This window comes from Oncorhynchus clarkii, chromosome 1 (genome assembly GCF_045791955.1).
Source record: "Oncorhynchus clarkii lewisi isolate Uvic-CL-2024 chromosome 1, UVic_Ocla_1.0, whole genome shotgun sequence".
NCBI lineage: Eukaryota > Metazoa > Chordata > Actinopteri > Salmoniformes > Salmonidae > Oncorhynchus > Oncorhynchus clarkii.
In genome coordinates this window covers 7,994,630-8,019,149 of record NC_092147.1, presented here as the reverse complement: position 1 = coordinate 8,019,149, position 24,520 = coordinate 7,994,630, and the positions used below count along the sequence as shown (strand labels likewise).

The window sequence follows — 24,520 nt, the reverse complement described above, 5'->3', positions numbered from 1 at the left end:
GCCTGCCTTTTTGTATGCGTCAACAATACAAAGATTGAGATCTGGCTTTATGATCGGAGAGCACACTTACCCTTGTATGAGGGCATTAATCTGACGACCTTTGTCCTCAGTTGACCGTAAACGCTGATCTAGCAGGTCAGCTCGTCCCAAAATGAGAACTCCAAACTAACCTCAACCGGCTCTAGACACGCTATGCCTTGTGTCATGTGACTGGGCCACGGTGAGGGTGACATTTCAGAACGACTTATGATATAATGAGATTAGCCAGGCCGTCATTGGAAATAAGAATTGGTTCTTAATTGACCTTTCTGGTCAAATAAAGGTTAAAAAAATATATATATATAAAGAAATACTGCTTGATTTTCCAAAAAGCCAACCCCACAGATTAAGGCTCCTTACTCTTGAGACTAAATACAGGGCTGAAGGTGAGTAATGCCACTCTCAATACAAATACATCTTCTGGTTACCTTGAGGGAGGTTTTTTAAACTCCTGGACTTGAGAGGTTTTCCTCCATTTTACTCTTGTCTCTCTCAGTGCAGGAGGAATTTATAGTCCATGTTTTTGCATTGCTAATAGGGATTTGTCCAAGATAGTCTGCGAATGTCAGTCCTCTTTTCACACTGGGAAGGAGTTTAGATGCTCCTGCCGGGTTTGGGGTGGGGAGCCATTAAAGATCTGCTGTGCAGGGAACACTGAGGAGATTTTGTCTGAGTCTGGCTGGCGCATACTAAGTAGCCCCCTCGCAGAGCTTATAATGGGGGTATGGCAGGACTCCTCCCTCTGGCTGGCAGTAGCATGTGCTCTGAGGAGAGGCAAACGGGCAACACACACAAACTGTGGCTGTGTGTGTGTGTGTGTGTGTGGCTGTGTGTGTGTGTGTGTGTGTGTGTGTGTGTGTGTGTGTGTGTGTGTGTGTGTGTGTGGTAGTGCGACAGCCCTGGTCTAGAGTTCAGACGTCCCAGGGAACGGGTCCATCAGTTAGCTGGGTTTCTGTTCGCTCTGCTAGTGTTGTGGCGATACAAAGCGGGGACACCGAATCTCTACCTAAATCACCCTTTTAAGCCCTGAACTCCGGATCCCTGCAATCATCACACAGAATGGGTCTCTGGGGACTCCGGCTCTACGTTTTTATAGAGCGTTTAAGTAGTGGCAGGTAAGGGGATAGAATTGAGTGTTATCAACGACAGAGATTGGACTGTTTTGTATTTAAAACTATGATCTGAGGGTTTTCTCGCTGCTGATTGGCCTGTTCGGACTGAAAGGGAGTATTCCAATGTTATTAGTTGTTCCTAATAGGCCGGAGTGGGTTTGCCAGCTTGGCGCCATTTCAACATGGAAGGTGAGTACCTGGATAACTAGTATAGCGGAGCGATGTTCCGGGATGGAATGGCATCCCAGATTCGCACTCGTCCGTGGCCAAACCTTGCAGTCTCCCCATATTTCTCTCTACATGGGGCGGCCGATGACTCACGGAGCCTTTTAAAATCGCTCGTCTGACTCGTTCTGTGCTCATTGTTTACACCAACGGCTCTTTTCGACCTTTTTATACCAACTCAGCGCTCACTTTCTCCAGCCCGGGGTATTTTTAGCTATCCCTAACACCACTCTGCGACAGCAGAGTTCTTCTGTCTTGGCTGGCTTTCTGGCTTCTGCTGCGATGTGGTAATGATGCCTAATGGTGCCCTCAGCCACCCGTCTCCTCCCCCTCAGCTAAACCTTGATGCCTGCTGAGTCTGGTCTCTAGGGATTTGTTTTAGCAGGCTGTGTGATACTGTGATGCCGTCTGTCTGTTTTGAATGGTTTTGTGGGGCCTGGTCCTCATTGGCTGTGTGTGTATGTGTGGACAACTGAAAGAAAAGGCCTGTCACTAAGGGCTTTGGATTGGAACCAGTCTGTGCACACTGCAAAATGAAAATGTTAATTGAAGATGGGAACCACGCGCCACAATGATTTTATCATATCATCTCCCACAAGTGCCTACAAGTCAGACAATTAAAATCAACTTCTCTCTTCACTGGCCTCTATGTCCTTTGCTGATAACACATCTAACCTACAGCCAGTGTTAATAATGCTAATGCTAATATAATGGTATCACCACAGATAAAAGGGGAAACCTAGATAGTTCATGCAGGGTAGCCTAGTGGTTAGAGCGTTGGACTAGTAACCGGAAGGTTGCAAGTTCAAATCCCCGAGCTGACAAGGTACAAATCTGTCATTCTGTCGTTTAATGCCAGCTAGCGATTTTTACCTTGGTTTACTGCATTTGCATAACAGGCAGCCTCCTTGTGGAGTGCAACAAGAAAGAGGCAGGTCGTTATTGCGTTGGACTAGTTAACTGTACGGTTGCAATATTGGATCCCCCGAGCTGACACGGTGAAAATCTGTCGTTCTGCCCCTGAACAAGGCAGTTAACCCACTGTTCCTAGGCCGTCATTGAAGATAAGAATTTGTTCTTAACTGACTTGCCTTGTTAAATAAATGGGGGTATAAATCCAAAGCATCTGTTTTTAGAACTTCCAGTCATCACCAAATATGGTCCTGAGAGGAAGTCCAGTAGCAGGAAGAGGGAGCTAGATGAAACTGGGCCGACCTTTTAAAAAATTTAAAAAATAAATAAATAAAAAAAAATAATAAATAAATAAATATTCTGTTTCCAAAACGAATATCTGTCGCGAACAGAGTGTATATACGTTTTGTAGACGACCCTTTGCCAAACGAACAGAGTGTATATACGTTTTGTAGACGACCCTTTGCCAAACGAACAGAGTGTATATACGTTTTGTAGACGACCCTTTGCCAAACGAACAGAGTGTATATACGTTTTGTAGACGACCCTTTGCCAAAGCTTCCAAAAAAAACGGCATTGTTTAGGGCGAATTGAGTTATTGGGTACACGCACTTCAGAGTAGGCGTTCCTTAACGGAAATATGCAGATACATGCTAAAAACACACCAATAGGATCTCGCTCGTTCGTGATTGGCTCTGACCCACCTCCTTACTTGTTCTACCCACTGTGTTCATATGCTCCCTTTGGAAATGACGCAGATGAACTATCTTCAGTTCGTTACCACCAGTATCTCTGATATCACACTGGAGTGTTAGCACGCTAGGTCTTTTGACTTGTTTTCCCTGTCATTCCAGGGGATGTTTGGGGCTGAGAGACTCATCCCAGAGAAGCACAGTGTGCACTGATGCAATTATACCTCCAGTGGTGTGAATAAAGCCAGTATTAATTCCCTTAACTGAGCGATGCAGGCTTCTATGGGCAGCGGGGTGACACGTGGGCGAGATGCTAGCTGATTAGCCGGGCCTAGCGTATTGTCTGTGCCGTTGCAGAGCGGTGCGTCTAGCCTGCAGCGTTAATGAGGAATTTGGCGTGTGTGTGTGTGTGTGTGTGAGAGAGAGACGGGCGTGGAATGATGTCAGACTTGCATGTCTGGAGATGAGACTCACAGGCAGAACACACTGTACATATAGAGCACAATGGAGGGGCTCTGAATAGACCGGTACCTGTGTCAATGCCATGTACAATAGCAGCGTAATTACCACACAATACAATACCTTGGAGTATTATGTAAAGCATACAATAATAAACGTGATGCCATTCTAACGTTAGCTAATTCTGGAGCTAATTCTGGAGCATAGGGCCTAGTACTTGTGTGCCATTTTTGTACCCTTGTGTTGATGATAACCGTTTGCTAGTCTTGTTGTTAGCCCTTGAATGCTATCCCTAGTTTTAGTTCCTTCTTAGGATGCTAATGCAGTTTTATAGCTCCTCGAGTATTGACTTTGGTGTAGCCTTATTGCTAGCCCATGCATCATCCATATCAGCTTACCGTGTGACTGTGTGCTTTTTGACTGTCTTTCCAGCTCTTTTTATTTTACCTTTATTTAACTAGGCAAGTCAGTTAAGAACAAATTCTTATTTTCAATGACGGCCTAGGAACAGTGGGTTAACTGCCTGTTCAGGGGCAGAACGACAGATTTGTACCTTGTCAGCTCGGGGGTTTGAACTTGCAACCTTCCGGTTACTAGTCCAACTCTCTAACCACTAGGCTACCCTGCCGCCCCTGGTTAAGGCAGAGGGTGTGTGTTTGGTGTCGCCACCAGATGAGGAGCAGACACAACAACCTCCGAATACCAGAGAAAGCCAGGGAGATGAATTTCCCCTCGCTCTAGTTCACCCTTCTAAAACCACTCAACCCAAGATGGTACCTCGTTGCTCCATGTCTGAGAGGGACCGGGCTCTCCCTCTGACCCCTGCCCTCTGCGTCTCTCCCCGGGGCTCTCTGACTGATGAGTCACTGTGTGTGCTCCTCCTTTCCCCTGTTCCAGCCCTGGGCTGAATAAATACACTCTGAGGCTTTGTGAACAGTGAGGCAGGAAGATGGTGATATTACAGCCCTTCTATCTGTAGGTAGCTGTGCAGATCTGTGCCCGTCACACAAAGTCACAAGTGTACATTGTTGTCTCCTCGCTCTGATTAGTTCAATAGTGCAGTATGATTCTTCCTAAGACCAAGGCATGCTGGTTGACTGGATGGAGCAAAATGGAGGACTTGCATTGACCTTCTGGCTCTTTTTAAACTACTGGCCCCCAAAACCCCTTAAGGGCCTCTTCAACACGATGTCTGGGGAAGGTCGTGTTGAAAAGAGCCTGTTGCAATCAGCGATAATGGGATAATAATGTGTTAATCAAACCGTATACAGAGTCTGATTTTAACATTATTGGCTAAACAGAGACTCTTCCAAGTTTAATGCTTCAATTATTATCATTTTTTAAAAAACAACGTTATTGAATCCTTCGTTCCCACATATTTTGACTTGTGATGTACCTAATGTAAATAGTGATATCATCACTACCAACAGTACTAAATACATTGAGTGTAAAGTTCCAGGAAATGTGAGTAAAAAGCTCACATCAGCCTGAGTAGTTTAATCCCTTTGCTTTTGTGAGAAGTGATGGTCAGACAGTTTGCTCAACCAGATAATTCTGCCGCCATGCTTCTCTCTGACCGACACAAACTTGAACTGCTTGATGGGGACAGTGGCCTTGGAAAATATACTGAAATCAGACCAATCGGAAAAGGCCCTCGTAGTAATGTAGAAACCATAATATGAGGACTGTAAAGTCAAATGAACTTGAAGTGAGGCCAGTTTGGACTCGCGAGTGGCGCAAGGCACTGCATCTCTGTGTTAGAGGCGTCACTAGAGGCCTCACTACAGTCCCTGGTTCAAATCCAGGCTGTATCACAACCGGCCGTGATTGGGAGTCCCATAGCGCGGCGTACAATTGGCCCACCGTCGTTCCGGGTGTGGCCCGGGGTAGGCAGTCAATGTAAATAAGAATTTTGTTTTTTCCTACTTAAATAAAGGTTAAATATTTAAAAAATTAAACGAACTGAATGGAGTACTGACCATAAGGCAAACGGGTTGTTTTACTTTGCTATGTCAGATTATTAAACTGAGGTGTTACGCTGCGGAGCAAGTCTTAGATGTCACTGTGTTTGTGCCTTTGTGTTATTCACTATGTCTTACTTAATACAACTAATAATACTAAGCAGTGCACCACTGGTGTCGGAAGTATTTTTCTGCTTAGTGCTAAACTTCACTCAGAATAGCCCAGCGACACAGTTCAGCATTTCCTGAGTGTGCTGGACCCATGGCTTTTATAAAACGCTCCCCTTCTCTCATCCCTTTGTCCAGCACTGGGTTAGAGAGGGAGAGAGAAGGAAGAGAGAAGGGAGAGAGCGAGGGAGAGAGCGAGAGAGAGAGCGAGAGAGAGAGCGAGAGAGAGAGCGAGAGAGAAAGCGAGGGAGAGAAAGCGAAGGAGAGAGCGAGGGAGAGAGCGAGGGAGAGAGAAGGGAGAGAGCGAGGGAGAGAGAAGGGAGAGAGCGAGGGAGAGAGAAGGGAGAGAGCGAGGGAGAGAGCGAGGGAGAGAGCGAGGGAGAGAGAAGGGAGAGAGCGAGGAAGAGAGCAAGGGAGAGAGCGAGGGAGAGAGAAGGAAGAGAGACTCGGCGAATTATCGAAAGAAAGGAAGTGTGACAAACAGAGAGAAGCAAGAGAGTTGGAGAAAGGCGACAGAGACAGTCTGAGAAAAAGTGAACAAGACAGAGGCAGGGGGGGGGGGCAGATATAAAGAAGGGGACAGAGGAAAGGCACAAAAAAAAAAGAGGGAGAGTGACGTTATTGAAGGGGGGAGTGGCCTTGACTCCTCATCCTTATACGGTCACATGCAGTCCTGGCACAGATACTGGGGAACAGCCAAAAACATGCTAATTTAAAGCTCGCATAAACACCGGCCCCTCCACAGCGCTGCACATCCTCCTCCCCACAAGCGAAGTGGCAGGGAAGAATGCTGTGGAATTTCGAAAGGGAGTGCATTTAGAATTCCTGGGCTTGTAAGAGAGGGCCCAGCGTTTTTTCAAGAAGGACATCAGGACTGAAAAAGGAAATGCGCCTAGGCCCTATTCATCAACCTGGCAGCCATTTTGGAAAGAGTGAGAACTTACTACAAAACTAATGTAGGGGAATGACCTGTGTGATAATGTAGGGGAATGACCAGTGTGAGAATGTAGGGGAATGACCAGTGTGAGAATGTAGGGGAATGACCAGTGTGAGAATGTAGAGGAATGACCAGTGTGAGAATGTAGGGGAATGACCAGTGTGGTGTGAGAATGTAGGGGAATGACCAGTGTGAGAATGTAGGGGAATGACCAGTGTGGTGTGAGAATGTAGAGGAATGACCAGTGTGGTAGGGGAATGACCAGTGTGGTGTGAGAATGTAGGGGAATGACCAGTGTGAGAATGTAGAGGAATGACCAGTGTGAGAATGTAGAGGAATGACCAGTGTGGTGTGAGAATGTAGGGGAATGACCAGTGTGGTGTGAGAATGTAGGGGAATGACCAGTGTGAGAATGTAGGGGAATGACCAGTGTGAGAATGTAGGGGATTGACCAGTGTGAGAATGTAGAGGAATGACCAGTGTGAGAATGTAGGGGAATGACCAGTGTGAGAATGTAGGGGAATGACCAGTGTGAGAATGTAGGGGAATGACCAGTGTGAGAATGTAGGGGAATGACCAGTGTGAGAATGTAGAGGAATGACCAGTGTGGTGTGAGAATGTAGAGGAATGACCAGTGTGACAATGTAGGGGAATGACCAGTGTGAGAATGTAGAGGAATGACCAGTGTGAGAATGTAGGGGAATGACCAGTGTGAGAATGTAGGGGAATGACCAGTGTGGTGTGAGAATGTAGAGGAATGACCTGTGTGAGAATGTAGAGGAATGACCAGTGTGAGAATGTAGGGGAATGACCAGTGTGGTGTGAGAATGTAGAGGAATGACCAGTGTGGTGTGAGAATGTAGAGGAATGACCAGTGTGGTGTGAGAATGTAGAGGAATGACCAGTGTGGTGTGAGAATGTAGAGGAATGACCAGTGTGGTGTGAGAATGTAGAGGAATGACCAGTGTGAGAATGTAGGGGAATGACCAGTGTGGTGTGAGAATGTAGGGGAATGACCAGTGTGGTGTGAGAATGTAGGGGAATGACCAGTGTGAGAATGTAGGGGAATGACCAGTGTGAGAATGTAGGGGAATGACCAGTGTGAGAATGTAGAGGAATGACCAGTGTGAGAATGTAGAGGAATGACCAGTGTGAGAATGTAGAGGAATGACCAGTGTGGTGTGAGAATGTAGGGGAATGACCAGTGTGGTGTGAGAATATAGGGGAATGACCAGTGTGAGAATGTAGGGGAATGACCAGTGTGAGAATGTAGGGGAATGACCAGTGTGAGAATGTAGAGGAATGACCAGTGTGAGAATGTAGGGGAATGACCAGTGTGAGAATGTAGGGGAATGACCAGTGTGAGAATGTAGGGGAATGACCAGTGTGAGAATGTAGGGGAATGACCAGTGTGAGAATGTAGGGGAATGACCAGTGTGGTGTGAGAATGTAGAGGAATGACCAGTGTGAGAATGTAGGGGAATGACCAGTGTGAGAATGTAGAGGAATGACAAGTGTGTGAATGTAGGGGAATGACCAGTGTGGTGTGAGAATGTAGAGGAATGACCAGTGTGGTGTGAGAATGTAGAGGAATGACCAGTGTGGTGTGAGAATGTAGAGGAATGACCAGTGTGGTGTGAGAATGTAGAGGAATGACCAGTGTGAGAATGTAGGGGAATGACCAGTGTGAGAATGTAGGGGAATGACCAGTGTGAGAATGTAGAGGAATGACCAGTGTGGTGTGAGAATGTAGAGGAATGACCAGTGTGAGAATGTAGGGGAATGACCAGTGTGAGAATGTAGAGGAATGACCAGTGTGAGAATGTAGGGGAATGACCAGTGTGGTGTGAGAATGTAGAGGAATGACCAGTGTGGTGTGAGAATGTAGAGGAATGACCAGTGTGGTGTGAGAATGTAGAGGAATGACCAGTGTGGTGTGAGAATGTAGAGGAATGACCAGTGTGGTGTGAGAATGTAGAGGAATGACCAGTGTGGTGTGAGAATGTAGAGGAATGACCAGTGTGAGAATGTAGGGGAATGACCAGTGTGGTGTGAGAATGTAGGGGAATGACCAGTGTGAGAATGTAGGGGAATGACCAGTGTGAGAATGTAGGGGAATGACCAGTGTGAGAATGTAGAGGAATGACCAGTGTGAGAATGTAGAGGAATGACCAGTGTGAGAATGTAGAGGAATGACCAGTGTGGTGTGAGAATGTAGGGGAATGACCAGTGTGGTGTGAGAATGTAGGGGAATGACCAGTGTGAGAATGTAGGGGAATGACCAGTGTGAGAATGTAGAGGAATGACCAGTGTGAGAATGTAGGGGAATGACCAGTGTGAGAATGTAGGGGAATGACCAGTGTGAGAATGTAGGGGAATGACCAGTGTGAGAATGTAGGGGAATGACCAGTGTGAGAATGTAGAGGAATGACCAGTGTGGTGTGAGAATGTAGAGGAATGACCAGTGTGAGAATGTAGGGGAATGACCAGTGTGAGAATGTAGAGGAATGACCAGTGTGTGAATGTAGGGGAATGACCAGTGTGGTGTGAGAATGTAGAGGAATGACCAGTGTGGTGTGAGAATGTAGAGGAATGACCAGTGTGGTGTGAGAATGTAGAGGAATGACCAGTGTGGTGTGAGAATGTAGAGGAATGACCAGTGTGAGAATGTAGGGGAATGACCAGTGTGGTGTGAGAATGTAGGGGAATGACCAGTGTGAGAATGTAGGGGAATTACCAGTGTGAGAATGTAGGGGAATGACCAGTGTGGTGTGAGAATGTAGGGGAATGACCAGTGTGAGAATGTAGGGGAATGACCAGTGTGAAAATGTAGGGGAATGACCAGTGTGGTGTGAGAATGTAGGGGAATGACCAGTGTGGTGTGAGAATGTAGGGGAATGACCAGTGTGAGAATGTAGAGGAATGACCAGTGTGAGAATGTAGGGGAATGACCAGTGTGAGAATGTAGGGGAATGACCAGTGTGAGAATGTAGGGGAATGACCAGTGTGAGAATGTAGGGGAATGACCAGTGTGAGAATGTAGAGGAATGACCAGTGTGAGAATGTAAGGGAATGACCAGTGTGGTGTGAGAATGTAGAGGAATGACCAGTGTGGTGTGAGAATGTAGGGGAATGACCAGTGTGAGAATGTAGGGGAATGACCTGTGTGAGAATGTAGGGGAATGACCAGTGTGGTGTGAGAATGTAGAGGAATGACCAGTGTGAGAATGTAGGGGAATGACCAGTGTGAGAATGTAGAGGAATGACCAGTGTGAGAATGTAGGGGAATGACCAGTGTGAGAATGTAGGGGAATGACCAGTGTGGTGTGAGAATGTAGAGGAATGACCTGTGTGAGAATGTAGAGGAATGACCAGTGTGAGAATGTAGGGGAATGACCAGTGTGAGAATGTAGGGTAATGACCAGTGTGAGAATGTAGAGGAATGACCAGTGTGAGAATGTAGGGGAATGACCAGTGTGGTGTGAGAATGTAGAGGAATGACCAGTGTGGTGTGAGAATGTAGAGGAATGACCAGTGTGGTGTGAGAATGTAGAGGAATGACCAGTGTGGTGTGAGAATGTAGAGGAATGACCAGTGTGGTGTGAGAATGTAGAGGAATGACCAGTGTGAGAATGTAGGGGAATGACGAGTGTGGTGTGAGAATGTAGGGGAATGACCAGTGTGGTGTGCGAATGTAGGGGAATGACCAGTGTGAGAATGTAGGGGAATGACCAGTGTGAGAATGTAGGGGAATGACCAGTGTGAGAATGTAGAGGAATGACCAGTGTGAGAATGTAGAGGAATGACCAGTGTGAGAATGTAGAGGAATGACCAGTGTGGTGTGAGAATGTAGGGGAATGACCAGTGTGGTGTGAGAATGTAGGGGAATGACCAGTGTGAGAATGTAGGGGAATGACCAGTGTGAGAATGTAGAGGAATGACCAGTGTGAGAATGTAGGGGAATGACCAGTGTGAGAATGTAGGGGAATGACCAGTGTGAGAATGTAGAGGAATGACCAGTGTGGTGTGAGAATGTAGAGGAATGACCAGTGTGAGAATGTAGGGGAATGACCAGTGTGAGAATGTAGAGGAATGACCAGTGTGTGAATGTAGGGGAATGACCAGTGTGGTGTGAGAATGTAGAGGAATGACCAGTGTGGTGTGAGAATGTAGAGGAATGACCAGTGTGGTGTGAGAATGTAGAGGAATGACCAGTGTGGTGTGAGAATGTAGAGGAATGACCAGTGTGAGAATGTAGGGGAATGACCAGTGTGGTGTGAGAATGTAGGGGAATGACCAGTGTGAGAATGTAGGGGAATTACCAGTGTGAGAATGTAGGGGAATGACCAGTGTGGTGTGAGAATGTAGGGGAATGACCAGTGTGAGAATGTAGGGGAATGACCAGTGTGAAAATGTAGGGGAATGACCAGTGTGGTGTGAGAATGTAGGGGAATGACCAGTGTGGTGTGAGAATGTAGGGGAATGACCAGTGTGAGAATGTAGAGGAATGACCAGTGTGAGAATGTAGGGGAATGACCAGTGTGAGAATGTAGGGGAATGACCAGTGTGAGAATGTAGGGGAATGACCAGTGTGAGAATGTAGGGGAATGACCAGTGTGAGAATGTAGAGGAATGACCAGTGTGAGAATGTAGGGGAATGACCAGTGTGGTGTGAGAATGTAGAGGAATGACCAGTGTGGTGTGAGAATGTAGGGGAATGACCAGTGTGAGAATGTAGGGGAATGACCTGTGTGAGAATGTAGAGGAATGACCAGTGTGAGAATGTAGGGGAATGACCTGTGTGAGAATGTAGGGGAATGACCAATGTGGTGTGAGAATGTAGAGGAATGACCAGTGTGACAATGTAGGGGAATGACCAGTGTGAGAATGTAGAGGAATGACCAGTGTGAGAATGTAGGGGAATGACCAGTGTGAGAATGTAGGGGAATGACCAGTGTGGTGTGAGAATGTAGAGGAATGACCTGTGTGAGAATGTAGAGGAATGACCAGTGTGAGAATGTAGGGGAATGACCAGTGTGAGAATGTAGGGGAATGACCAGTGTGAGAATGTAGGGGAATGAGTCAGTGGTCAGTAGTCTGACTCAGCTCGTCATTTAAATAAATGCAGGCAACACAATGTCTTTATTAGGAGGATGTTTCTGTTCGTCCTGCATTGAGCTTTGTGTTTTTCCCCCAGGCGACGTGTACGATGTCTGCGCCATCTGCCTCGACGAGTATGAGGATGGAGACAAGCTCCGGGTTCTTCCCTGCTCCCACGGTGAGCCTGACCTGCCATGCCCCCCCCCCAACACACACACCCAGCACACTACTGTCCTCTACCCCCCCAACACATACATCCAACACACTACTGTCCTCTATCCCCCCAACACATACACCCAACACACTACTGTCCTCTACCCCCCCAACACATACACCCAACAACCTGCTGCCCTCTACCCCCCCAACACATACACCCAACAATCTGATGCCCTCTACCCCCAACAACCTGCTGCCCTCTACCCCCCCAACACACACCCCCAGCACACTACTGCCCTCTACCCCCCCAACACATACACCCAACAACCTGCTGCCCTCTACCCCCAACAACCTACTGTCCTCTACCCTCCCCCCAACACACACCCCCAACAACCTACTGTCCTCTACCCCCCCCCCCCCCCCCCAACAACCTATTGTCCTCTACCCCCCCAACAACCTACTGTCCTCTACCCCCCCCAACAACCTACTGTCTTCTACACCCAACAACCTACTGTCTTCTACACCCAACAACCTACTGTCCTCTACCCCCAACAACCTACTGTCGTCTACCCCCCCCCAACAACCTACTGCCCCCCCCCAACACATACAACCAACTGTCCTCTACCTCCAACAGACACACCCACTAGGTCATGTGAACGTGATATCTCAGTGGGAACACCCCGTGCTGGTCCTGGAACCTTCATCATCCCAGAAAATCATCCATTTGGCTCCGGCTCACTTTGCTGCTTCTAATAGGAGGCTGGTCGAAGCTCTAAATAAACCACACTAGGCTCCTGGACATCGGGCGCTGCTCAGCTTTAGGGAACGTCTTGAATAGAATTCAATGTCACATCCGTATTTTGAGTTTTGTGAACTTGAATTAATTCATGACTTATTGGGAGGAAATGAACCGATTTACATTTGAACTCAGGATTACCTTGTGATTTCCAACCCTAGTGATCTGTATCCAGGGAAAAACACCTCCATGATGCTGCCTCTGATTGTAATGACCTGGGTCGTTTCTCCTCTCCCTCCCTGTAGCTTACCACAGCAAATGCGTGGACCCCTGGCTAACCAAGACCAAGAAGACATGTCCCGTGTGCAAGCAGAAGGTGGTCCCCTCCGCAGGCGACTCGGACTCGGAGGACGACAGCGGGACCGAGGAGAACGAGGTGTCTGAGAGCACTCCACTGTTGCGCTCCCTGGCCTCCGCCAGCGGCCACGGCTTCGGCGCCACGTCAGGGGCCTCTCGCTCCGAGCCCGATCAGGAGTCCTCGGAGTACGAAGACACCAGCGACGACAGCGAGGAGGAGGACGTCACCGTGGAGACTGAGACGGTGGTGGTCCAGCTGCAGGAGCCTCGTCCCGATGACCATGACGCGCCTGATTGGTTGGCCTGAGTTGACGGACAGGTCACCCGGTTTCCCCCCGCCTCTCCCTCCCCACTCACCCTACAGGCTTGCAGCAGCAGAGACTCACGCTGGAGACTCACCCGAGACTGTGTGTTTAATTTGGAAGTCCCCGATTAAATAAAAATTAGTTTTATCTCCCTCTTTAAGTTTAGAATGCAAATCACCATAATAATCTGTTTGTTGTATGTTTAACCTGATTTACTGAGCAGTGTCATCGCGTGTTTTTGGGCTAACCGACGACATAGATTTCACAGGAACATTGCAGTAGACTTCACTGTAGTTAAGTCTGTACGGGGTGGTAGAACACCGGAGACATCCTCCGACTGCGGTTACACTCATCACTGTGAGAAAGGGCTCGACACCACCTACGAAGGAATGCGTTGTGTGTGTGTGTGTAAAAAAATGTATAGATCACCATCCGTAACATGTTAAAACATTATTTTGGTAGCCTGCATATCTTTATGCCTCTGTATCAGAAGGTGAGGAGTTCTAATATTGTATATATTCTTACTGCTTGTATAGAAATATCAAGCAGTATTCAGCAGCCTTTTATAAATTGATTGAACTGATCTTTCCCATAAGGACTATATAGAAACGAGGCCATGGGAACAGGGTTTTGTCAATCGGTCTCGTGCCAGAGATAATGGGGTCATAGAGTACGATTTGGATGCGACTGATCTGGTACGTTGATAAGGCAAAAAGGCAAAAAATGAAAACAACCTGTTTGTGGTGCTGCATTCAGCCAAAGGAAGTTGTTTGTTTGTTTGTTTGCCCAATGTTATGCGTTTCCTCTCAGAAGTCATATGTAATACAAGCAGAATGGGGGTGGGGAGACCGTTCTGTTCAGATAATACCCACGTCTACACCGCTACAAGCAGCCTGTTGGCTTAATCTAGACATACCAGAGAGATCATTTCCCTGAAATACAAGACATAATTGGTGGATAGGTCTTGCAACATGTATTTGGTGTCATATCATTTTAATACTGTAAGTAGGTAGTTCAAGTATACAGAACTAAAATATAAACGCAACATGTAAAGTGTTGATCCCATGTTTCATGAGCTGAAATAAACAAAGCCCAGAAATATTTCATATACACACGCACACAAAAAAATCTTGTTCTGTGCACATTTGTTGACATACCTGTTAGTGAGCATTTCTCCTCTGCCAAAATAACCCACCTGACAGGTGTGGCTTATCAAGAAGATGATTAAACAGGATGATCATTACACGTTATCTGAGGACAATAAAAGGCCACTCTAAAATGTGCAGTTTTGTCACAACACAATGCCACATGTTTTGAGATAGCGTGCCATTGGAATGTCCACCAGAGCTGTTGCAAGACACTTCAATGTTAATTTCTCTACAAAAAGCTGCCTCCAACTTCATTTTTAGAGAATTTTGCAGTACGTCCATCCGGCCTCACAACCACAGACGACGCCAGCCCAGGACCTCCACATCTGACTTCTTCACCTGTGGGGGGGGGGGGGGGGGGGTTAGGGTTGCCAAGGAGTAAAGCCCTTTTGAAGAGGAAAAACTCATTCCGATTGGCTGAGCCCGGCCATGTGAAATCCATAGATTAGGGCCTAATGAATTTATTTCAATTTTACATATGAACCAAGTCAGTAAAATCTTTGAAATTGTTGCATGTTGTGTTTATATATATTTTTCCCCTAACATGAAGTTGTTTTATGTTAAGTCCTTGTTGCCTTTCCTTTTTATTTGATATGTCTTACCACTGTCTACATTCAATCTAATTTCACTTCAATAAACTAAAACATTTGTAACATCTACAGAATGCTGGATGCCCTCCATTCAGTTCAAGAGTTATAATTATGGCACACAACCTCAGTGATTGTGTTGAGTCCTGTTCTTCCCCTGGTTCTCACTTTTTCCAGGGATCTTCCCCTGGATCCTTTGTCCTGATCTTGTCCAAATTCTGTTTGTACCCACATTGACAAATACAGTGTGAGCAGATCATTCTGAACACCTCGAGCAGTTATCCAGACACGATGCATGTTTGACTATCTTACAAGTGTAGACAGATCAATCATTTATTAATCCACCCTCTAATCATTGACAGGTGGCACCAGTGACAGATTAATGGGTCTTATATTGAAAGAATAGCTGTTAAAATGTGCATTAAAAGAGCCCAGGAAATCTAGTCACAGTGCAGACAGTGGACATTTTTAATACCATGTGTATACAATCAGAATGTAGACAAGACCAGGACAAAGTACCTCACGTTTGCACTAGGTATAAACAGGGCTAAGGTTGTACAGAATTGCAATGATTGATCAGGACAGGTATTGAGAGAGGATCAGTAAACCATTGAAATCACCTATGTTACAGCACACACTGCAGCCAGGACAATGGTTTCTGAAACCCCGTCTCTTGGATCAGACCTGTAGGTAACAGGCTACATGGTGGCCTAGATCTCTCCCCATGACATCAGCTGTAAGTTGTATTGTGTCCAATTGATGCAGGTTACGAGGGGGAAAAGCCTGTTCCAATGGTCTGATACTTGCCAAGCATTGGACTACACTCTTTATGAGAAAGCTGTATTTAAGATGGGAGACTTAAGTCGAATCACATGTAATGTCACTGCAACAACTTGGACTCTATATTCCTAGTTTGGTTACTTTGATCAGAAACACATTAAGTAAATATCAAGTCTACAAAAAAAAAATATATATATATATATATATAGGGAACTATGTGGTTGGGAAAAATATTTGTAAAAGTTGTAATATATATAGGATGCCATCTATACCCAACCACAGGTTGGTATAATGAGTCTTTGAAAAGGCAATGTACCCCCCTCTTTCGCAGAGATCACAATGACTTTAAAACCCGCAGTCGGATTGCGTCGCAGCCTGTGCCTAGCTTCAAAACCATGTTCAATGGGTATACATTGCTACACTAATTCTATGCTGATACAAAAAGGTCAGACGAAAGCTTCAGTTTAGTCTAGCCAATATAAATAAAAAAAAAACACATGAAACACCCAGAGTCAAAAGATACTAACAGTTACCGTGCTTTGCAGCTGATGGCCACATAACTTCATTTTCAGGGTGGGGTTAACAAAGAGCATCTCAGTTGAACTATTGAGCTCCAGGCTAGGATGGTTAAAAAAAATTGTTTTTTTTTTAAAACACCTGACCAATTACATACAGCCTTCTGAAAACTGCTGCTCTGGCTCAAAAATCATTTTCCCCGGAGCAAAGGTCCCCCCGCCGCCGAAAAGAGGGTACAGTTCAACTGGGAAAAAAACAAGTACAAAAGCAATCTGGTTGGAATTTATTTATTTGATCTGTCTGTAAACAAGGTGATAAATTAATTTATGGCATTTCTTGGTTTATGCATATGAAGTGTTAAAGAGACTATCCCAAGTGTAAGAAAAGAAGTGTCAGGAAAGTCAGCAAATGAAGGTTTTAATTAGTACACACACACACACACACACACACACCCCACAAGGCCTGAACATTGGCACTGATGCAAAAAACAAAAAAAGTGCCAATGAAATGACTCCTTCCTGGGCAGCTGTTAAAAATCCATCATACATTAGAAATTGATGTTTCGACATTATGGTACAGGATACACAGCTTTGGTATACAAGTTTCCACAAGACAATCAAAAGAGTTTTTATTCCAACCAATCCCGTCTCCCATTTCAATTGTGTAATTTCTACTTTATATATATTCTTTTTTTTTGTGTAAGTTCTTTTCAAAATTGGACATTACGTTTAAGTACAGAGCTTGAAAAGAAAGTTTGATACCATATCTTAGTTGAACACGAGTACAAGGCCATTTATTCCACAGTCGTTTCTTCACACAGCATGGGTTTAGAAATGCAGTAATTCATTTCTTTTAATAAAAAAAAAAAATCGGAAGTTGTCAAATTATGACCGCTCGATTTCATCCACCGCAAACCCTCCCTCCCTTGTGCCTTCAACAGAAAGATGTGGTTTTACATTAGTGTTGTTTTGCCTTCAGCGGGAAAGATGAGTCTAGAAGGCATCCTTCACAATGATTTAGAGCAATTGTATATATATACCCAAAGCTGTCACTAAAATTGGTCCTATGAAAATGTCAAACTGGATGTATCTACTGTCCAAAATGGCAGCCTTTAAAAAATAAACAAAATAAAGGAAATGCATTACAGGAGCTGGCAAACAGTTTTAAGTGTCTGAGCCATTGTAACGATGGAATGTCCATGATGGGGTTCATGTAGTCATGAAGAGGACATGGAAGAGATTCTGCCTGCATCAACCATGTCGGTTTTGCCTTCTGACTCAATCAATACCAGAACTGATAAGCCTGCCATGACTGCATTGAAGCACAACCCCCCCCCAATCCGGTAGAGTAGTGTGGCTCAGAGAGGGAGATACAGGGGACGTTAGGGTGTAGTGATTGGTTAATGGAGTGTTCCTCCCGTGTACTGATGTAGTGTCACCTATGGACAAACAGGAAGAGGGGGAAGGAGCTACAGATATTTGGCAGGAGTTACAGGGAGGGGGCAGAGGGAACAACAGTATTTCAGTAGCCTCGAAGATATGCATGCGCGCCCCCCCCCCAAAAAAAAAAAAACATGCTCTAGAAAAGGAAGACAATGAGCTTGGTTACAGCTCAAGTGCTCCAAAGGCATCGGCTGCTCAAGAGTGAACTTCCGGGGCACCATCACACGAAATCTCAGTTCATCAATTTTAGGTTTCCTTCACTTTATTATGTTTGTTTTTTCCCCCCACTGAGCATTGGCCAGAATGGTGCAAAGTTGTTTTTTTTTAAGTTTTGTTTTTTTTAACAAGTATAGATTTGTCACAATGTCCTGTTAACATGCTCATTTTTTTTTTTACTATGGTGCAACAGTGCTAGAATGGGATTGAGTACACACAGTGTGAATGCTTCAAGATGACTGGGAAAGAACAAGAGAAAAGGGGAATCAAACCCCCCCCCCAAAAAAGGGGGGGGGGGGGGGGGACAAAAGGAGGGTCTGGGGAAAAAAGTAAGCAACTACAAACTAAAACTGGAAGTGTGTGTTATGGGTGAGCTGCTAGGTGGCTGGGCCGATGCTGCTTTAGTATCCAGACTTCCTCAGGTACTCGGCCATTGTATACGCTTTCTTGTTGAGCTGTCCTCCATGGACACCTTCCTTTCCCATGACTAAAACCAACGCTGAAGTACACAAAGGGGGGGAGACAAGAGCAGAAATGAACAGATGTATTGAGGGGGGGGGGGCTACATTGTTGATGTCAGGGTCTTGACCATGTGACCCTGTACTGCTACTAACCCTTCCAGGACATTTTAAATAGGACTGCTTGAAAATAACGACTTTCCCCTCAACTACAACACTAAGGCTAAGTCAAGACTAGAACCCCGAATCACTGAAATATTTAGCCATTACACATTATTCAAGCCACCTCCATGGACCCCTTCTTTGCCCATTATAAGATCCAAGACTGAAAAAAAAAATAGGAACATTTAGAGAATGTGAAGATGGAAGATCGTTAAATTCTTTATTTTTTTTATATATTTTTTTTTAAGGTTCAAGAAAAGTCCAATCAAAGGAAGCAGGTGGTTATAGTGTGAAGGAAGACAGGAAGAGGCTCCCACCCATAGCCAATATACAAGCATTCACTTTATTAAAAGCTTCTGGCCTTGGACGGGACGGGGGGGGGGGGGGGGGGAGAAAAACACGGTCACTAAAATGATGCAATAGCGCTGACGATTCCAAACAAGTCCATTAGCCTACTTTACTGTACGCTAACATTAACCTTCCTACTCTTCTGAACTAATAAGTGGAATGTCTGAATCATTCCCTTATGTTAACAACGTCCATAAATGGTGTCTTTACCCATTTGGAAGCCTTGACATTAACTGCAGTAAGCAACGACCACAAATGGCTCAGTTTCTAAACCGAGGAAGAGTATTATAAAAACAAAATGGGGGGGGGGGGGGGGGGGGGCAGCAATGACAAATTTTGTAAATTAGAAAGAAAATGCCCTGGTCTAAAGCCATTCCTTTATCCTCTACATGGCACGCCAGAACCGAGTCTACATGGCACGCCAGAACCGAGTCTACATGGCACGCCAGAACCGAGTCTACATGGCACGCCAGAACCGAGTCTACATGGCACGCCAGAACCGAGTCTACATGGCACGCCAGAACCGAGTCTACATGGCACGCCAGAACCGAGTCTACATGGCACGCCAGAACCGAGTCTACATGGCACTCCAGAACCGAGTCTACATGGCACGCCAGACCCGAGTCTACATGGCATGCCAGAACCGAGTCTACATGGCATGCCAGCAGTAAGGAGGAATGAGAAAGGGAATGCTTTAACTCACTACCACCTATATTAACGCAATACAGCATGCTTGCAGTACCTCAATATATATATGAACAGAAGCAAATTCCTTCAGTACCACTATCTGAAGAGGACTAGGCTTACCATGTGATGGGGGGGGGGGGGGGGGCAACTTGATGTGAGGAGAAAGGTGCGTCAATTAGAGGGATAAGGGAGTCTTATCAGGAGGAAAGCCCGAAACCAAAAGAGAAAGGTTGCCCAGCGACAGAAAACCTCCCACCTGTGCATTTCGTGACGGGGGAGTTATGGACTTAATCCTGCTAGGGGGCGTGGGAGAATAGAGACCGGGAAAAGGCCCAACTCACAGGCATATTGTTTTTCAAAATGACCATCTCGCCTTCAAAATTGGGCAGATCAACATGGAATTGGTGGATAATTTGACTGGCTAGCAGTTAAATCAGTGTGCTCGAATCAGATCTGATACAAAACTAACACTTATTTGACATTTCTACTTGATTGGCTTTCTTGACCTGAAAAAAAAAAAAAAAAAGACTTGAAATTTAACCATCCCTGGACAAGTTAAAAACCATTATACTGCATGAACCTTAAGTGAATACCAGTATATTGTACATGCACGGCAAACTACAGCGTTTAATGTTTGAGTGAGCAGTGAAGAAAACGGGATGGACACTACCTTTGCCGGCTTTGCCTATGGAAACGTTATATGTGGGCTCTCCTCCTTGACTCTTTGTCCTGATGTCCATTGTCCAGTCCCCGTCGGCGTGGAGGCTGTCTCTGATGACGGAGCATTTCTTTTGGCCTAGGGTCAGCCCACCGCAGAAGAAGGCTTCTCGGTCCTTTCCTATGATGATGTCGATTTCTTCAACCTACGGATGACCATGAAAAGTTTGAAAGCCATTCATTTTTCATAAAAAAAATAATATTCCACTACCAATAAGATGAGGGCCAATGTTACAGCCTTATTTTCTGCAAATACACCGTCTAAAATAGCAGGACTCTCCAGCTAAATACGCAAAGTTCCTGAGAGCATTTATTTGGCAGTCAAATGCAGTCTGACTTTGGAAATACATTAGGAAATGTTTGGAGTCGCTGTTGTCCAGTTCATTTCATAAGTATTGCAGGTCACATTTATCCTACCAGGCACAAATAAACAGGCCAAATGATTTGTTCAGGGTACCTTGTGCTAGAGATTGATACAGCGTAACCATCTCACTCAGCTCTGATAGGACAATGTCCAGACTCCTCATGTAGTTTGTTGAATATTTATGCACTCTCAGTAGACCATACCTTGGCACAGCTAGTAAGTAGCTCTAGCTGGAAAAAGACCAATTAGATTTCATCGCTAATACAGTACTAAGGGAAAGGGGGATACCTAGTCAACAATGCATTCAACAACTTAAGTGTGTCTTCCGCATTTAACCCAACACACAACGTCCTCTCTGAATCAGAGGTGTGGGGGGCTGCCATAATCGACATCCACGTCTTCGGGGGTTGAGGAACAGTCGGTTAACTACAATGCTCATGGGTAGAATGGCAGATTTTTACTGTCAGCTCAGGGATTCAACCCAGCAACCTTTCAGTTACTGGCCCAACACTCCTACCTGCCAGGCTACCTACCTACCTACTAACTGTTAAGACTATACCACCCCTTTGTTTTGTATAGAGGTCTGCCGATTAATTAGGGCCAAGTTCTCATAACAATCGCAAATCGGTATTTTTGGGCGCCGATTTTTTTTACACCTTTATTTAACTAGGCAAGTCAGTTAAGAACACATGCTTATCTTCAATGACAGCCTAGGAACAGTGGGTTAACTGCCTTGTTCAGGGGCAGAACGACAGATTTTCACAGTGTCAGCTCGGGGGATCCAATCTTGCAAACGTACAGTTAACTAGACCAACGCAATAACGACCTGCCTCTTTCTTGTTGCACTCCACAAGGAGGCTGCCTGTTATGCAAATGCAGTAAACCAAGGTAAAAGTCACTAGCTGGCATTAATTTTTTATAAAATAAGTTTATCAATCATAACCACTAGTTAACTACACATGGTTGATGATATTACTAGATATTATCTAGCGTGTCCTGCGTTGCATATAATCTGACTGAGCATACAAGCATACAAGTATCTGACTGGGCGATGGAAGGCAGAATCAGGCGCGTAAACATTCATTCAAACAGCACTTTCGTGCGTTTTGCCAGCAGCTCTTCGTTGTGCGTCAAGCATTGCGCTGTTTATGACTTCAAGCCTATCAACTCCCGAGATGAGGCTCGTATAACCAAAGAGAAATGGCTAGCAAGTTAGCACGTGCTAATTGTCGTTGTGTTGCTGGTTCGAGCGAGGAGAGGGACGAAAACTATACTGTTACACTGGCAATACTAAAGTACCTATAAGAACATCCAAAAGTCAAAGGTTAATGAAATACATATGATAGAGGGAAATAGTCCTATAATAACTACAACCTAAAACTTCTTACCTGGGAATATTGAAGACTCATGTTAAAAGGAACCACCAGCTTTCATATGTTCTCATGTTCTGAGCAAGGAACTGAAACGTTAGCTTTCTTACATGGCACATATTGCACTTTTACTTTCTTCTCCAACACTTTGTTTGTGCATTATTTAAACCAAATTGAACATGTTTCATTATTGACTTGAGGCTAAATTGATTTTATTGATGTATTATATTAAGTTAAAATAAGTGTTAATTCAGTATTGTTGTAATTGTCATTATTACAAATTTAAAAAATTGTCCGATTAATCGCGATCGGCTTTTATGGTCCTCCGATAATAGGTATCGAAAAATCATAATGGTCGACCTCTAGATTTGTATGTTTGATAAATCGAATTTTAGGATATTAGACTAGCCCTAGCTGGCCTCCTCCTATAAGTCAGTCTAAAACACTATAGTTTTTTTCATTTTATTTATTCAACTAGGCAAGTGAGTTAAGAACAAATTCTTATTTACAATGACGGCCTTGAGGTTAGCTGAAACCAGAGCAACGCTGTCCACAGAGGCAATATACAGTAGGACAACTTGACTGTTGACAGCTTGCCTACAACCTGTAACATTTGACCATAAGACTAACAGAGCAAGTGCCAACTCGTTCATTTCACATCCATGAGAATGTGCCCAGGGTACAAAACAGCTAATGATTAACTGTCTAGCCATAGCTTAGCAAAGCGGCTAACTAGAATAGTGACAAGGAAGCAGCTCACTGAAAATTAACCCCCATTAACACACGGATATCGATACAGGACCCGCAATTTCAATTGTAGTGTGGTATCATACATCCTGCCGCAGTCCCATCCTAGCTAGAAAGATAGTCAACGTTTGGTAGCTAAAAAACATGTTTTATCAATCTAGCATGTATCCAACTACGAGCCTGACGGAAACTACAGAAGAAATGCCCTGCCGCGCGAGCGAATTTAAACGCTGCAATCTGGAAATTGACAACACAAGCAATCTTTGCTAAATAGTTCATTTCCATGCTTGCTAACTAACAAAATGGAGGGTTAATGAATGACCAAGAGGGATGCAATACGTTAACTTAATAAACGTCCAAACTAATTGTATGGTAGATTATTGTACAACGACCAATGTGCTTCGAGATGGTGCATATACATTTAAGTTTCCATACGATTACTTGCGTAGACTGGAAGGGTACAAATGAATGAAAGCAGGCGCCATCTTGGGAAATTAAAAGGGGCGGCAGCATTGCAGCGAAGGCCCTGATTCACAAACGCATTTACGAACTCCACAATGGTACATTTAACTGTGCATGAAGCGCAATGATCCGCCAACTTTGCCTAATTATATTGGAATCTGGATGACCTGAGATATTGTGCCATTTTTCGCAGCCACTCCTCCCAAAGCCCGCATTGCCGGGTAAATATAACAGGAAACTGGTTTCAATTTATCATTTGTGTTAACAAGTTTCTGAACGCACGCTTTTAACGCTTAAAAATGTGGGGAGTTACCTTGCTAAAAGAAGCCAAAAATAGCCTGGCTAATGTGTTGATATCTAGTTTTAAAAAATGTCAGTCGGCTGATTAAAGTTAAGTTAGTTTGCTAGATCACAACTCATTTAAAAATGTAGTTTGTGGTCCTAAACCTATTCACTAAATATTTAAAATAACTATGTGAAAAGTCTAATAGCTGTACCGAAGAACACCGGATACCATGTGTTAGTGAACTCACTAGCTAACACACATGCTGCCTGTCTGCCTTATCGATCCGTCTGGGGCTTTCCCTCTTATAGGCAGGGCCCCAACACCCATATTTAAACAACAGACTAAAATACCAGCATTTACCGGGTTCGTAGATTAGTCTTAATTATTATTAAAATGTCCTTACCGTTATGTTAACAAATGTACCACCGGGAAACGATGCCCAGACATATTTGGAGTCCGTGTAACCAACAATGGCGGAGTCCTGGCAGCTGCCATCGGCCATCAGGTTATCCACGTAGCCTTGCCAGGACATACTTGCGTATTAGTTCAAATGTGGAAATATATATAGATTTTTTTTTAAATATATATATATGTGACAGGTACTCTAGAGCAACAGTGATGGTTCTATAAGCTGTATTTTCTTTCGGTGATTTTGAAGTCTCCAACAATTCCCCGGCTCCGTCTCGTCCCCGCTGTCTTCTGGGTTTGGGCAGAAAAAGAGAAGCCACACAGCCAACGGGTTGCGCTTGGGTGTAGTCCTTAAATAAATCACTCCGCACAGTCGTTGTTAGGCTGAACTTTATTGCAAATCGTCGGTTGTCGCGGATGAATAAAATAACTGTTCATAAGAATGATATGTACGGCGTGGTATCTATTTTACTAACTTGTCAATAGGCTGCTAATTATTATCGTTTGCATGTCGATCTTATGTGGTATTTTACACAAGCAGTATGCTCCTTCTGACTAGTGACAGATTACATTTTTCATATGACATGCATACATAGTCCTTCTTTTCCCGCCACGATGTCCTTTATGAATCCAAGTATGTCATTGGAATTTCTATTCAATTGA

General features: G+C 44.7%; 2 protein-coding genes across 2 annotated transcripts in view; one reads left to right on the top strand and one right to left on the bottom strand.

The window, feature by feature from the left end:
- The window catches only part of LOC139418147 (E3 ubiquitin-protein ligase RNF13-like), a 78,388-nt gene extending 64,823 nt beyond the window's left edge, over window positions 1–13,565 (top strand). Inside the window, exons 9-10 of the mRNA XM_071167415.1 lie at window positions 11,703–11,783; window positions 12,803–13,565. Of these exons, the coding sequence (XP_071023516.1) occupies window positions 11,703–11,783; window positions 12,803–13,161 (440 nt within the window). The 3' untranslated portion in view covers window positions 13,162–13,565. The remainder of the gene's footprint in view (window positions 1–11,702; window positions 11,784–12,802) is intronic.
- Window positions 13,566–16,461: 2,896 nt separating this feature from the next.
- LOC139418074 (profilin-2-like) lies at window positions 16,462–24,177 on the bottom strand. Its single transcript, XM_071167284.1, has 3 exons — window positions 23,853–24,177; window positions 20,174–20,366; window positions 16,462–18,347 (listed from the first exon to the last, which is right to left on the bottom strand). Exons 1-3 carry the CDS (start codon window positions 23,979–23,981, stop codon window positions 18,250–18,252), a joined length of 420 nt encoding a protein of 139 aa, XP_071023385.1. The 5' UTR covers window positions 23,982–24,177; the 3' UTR covers window positions 16,462–18,249.
- Window positions 24,178–24,520: the final 343 nt, after the last annotated feature.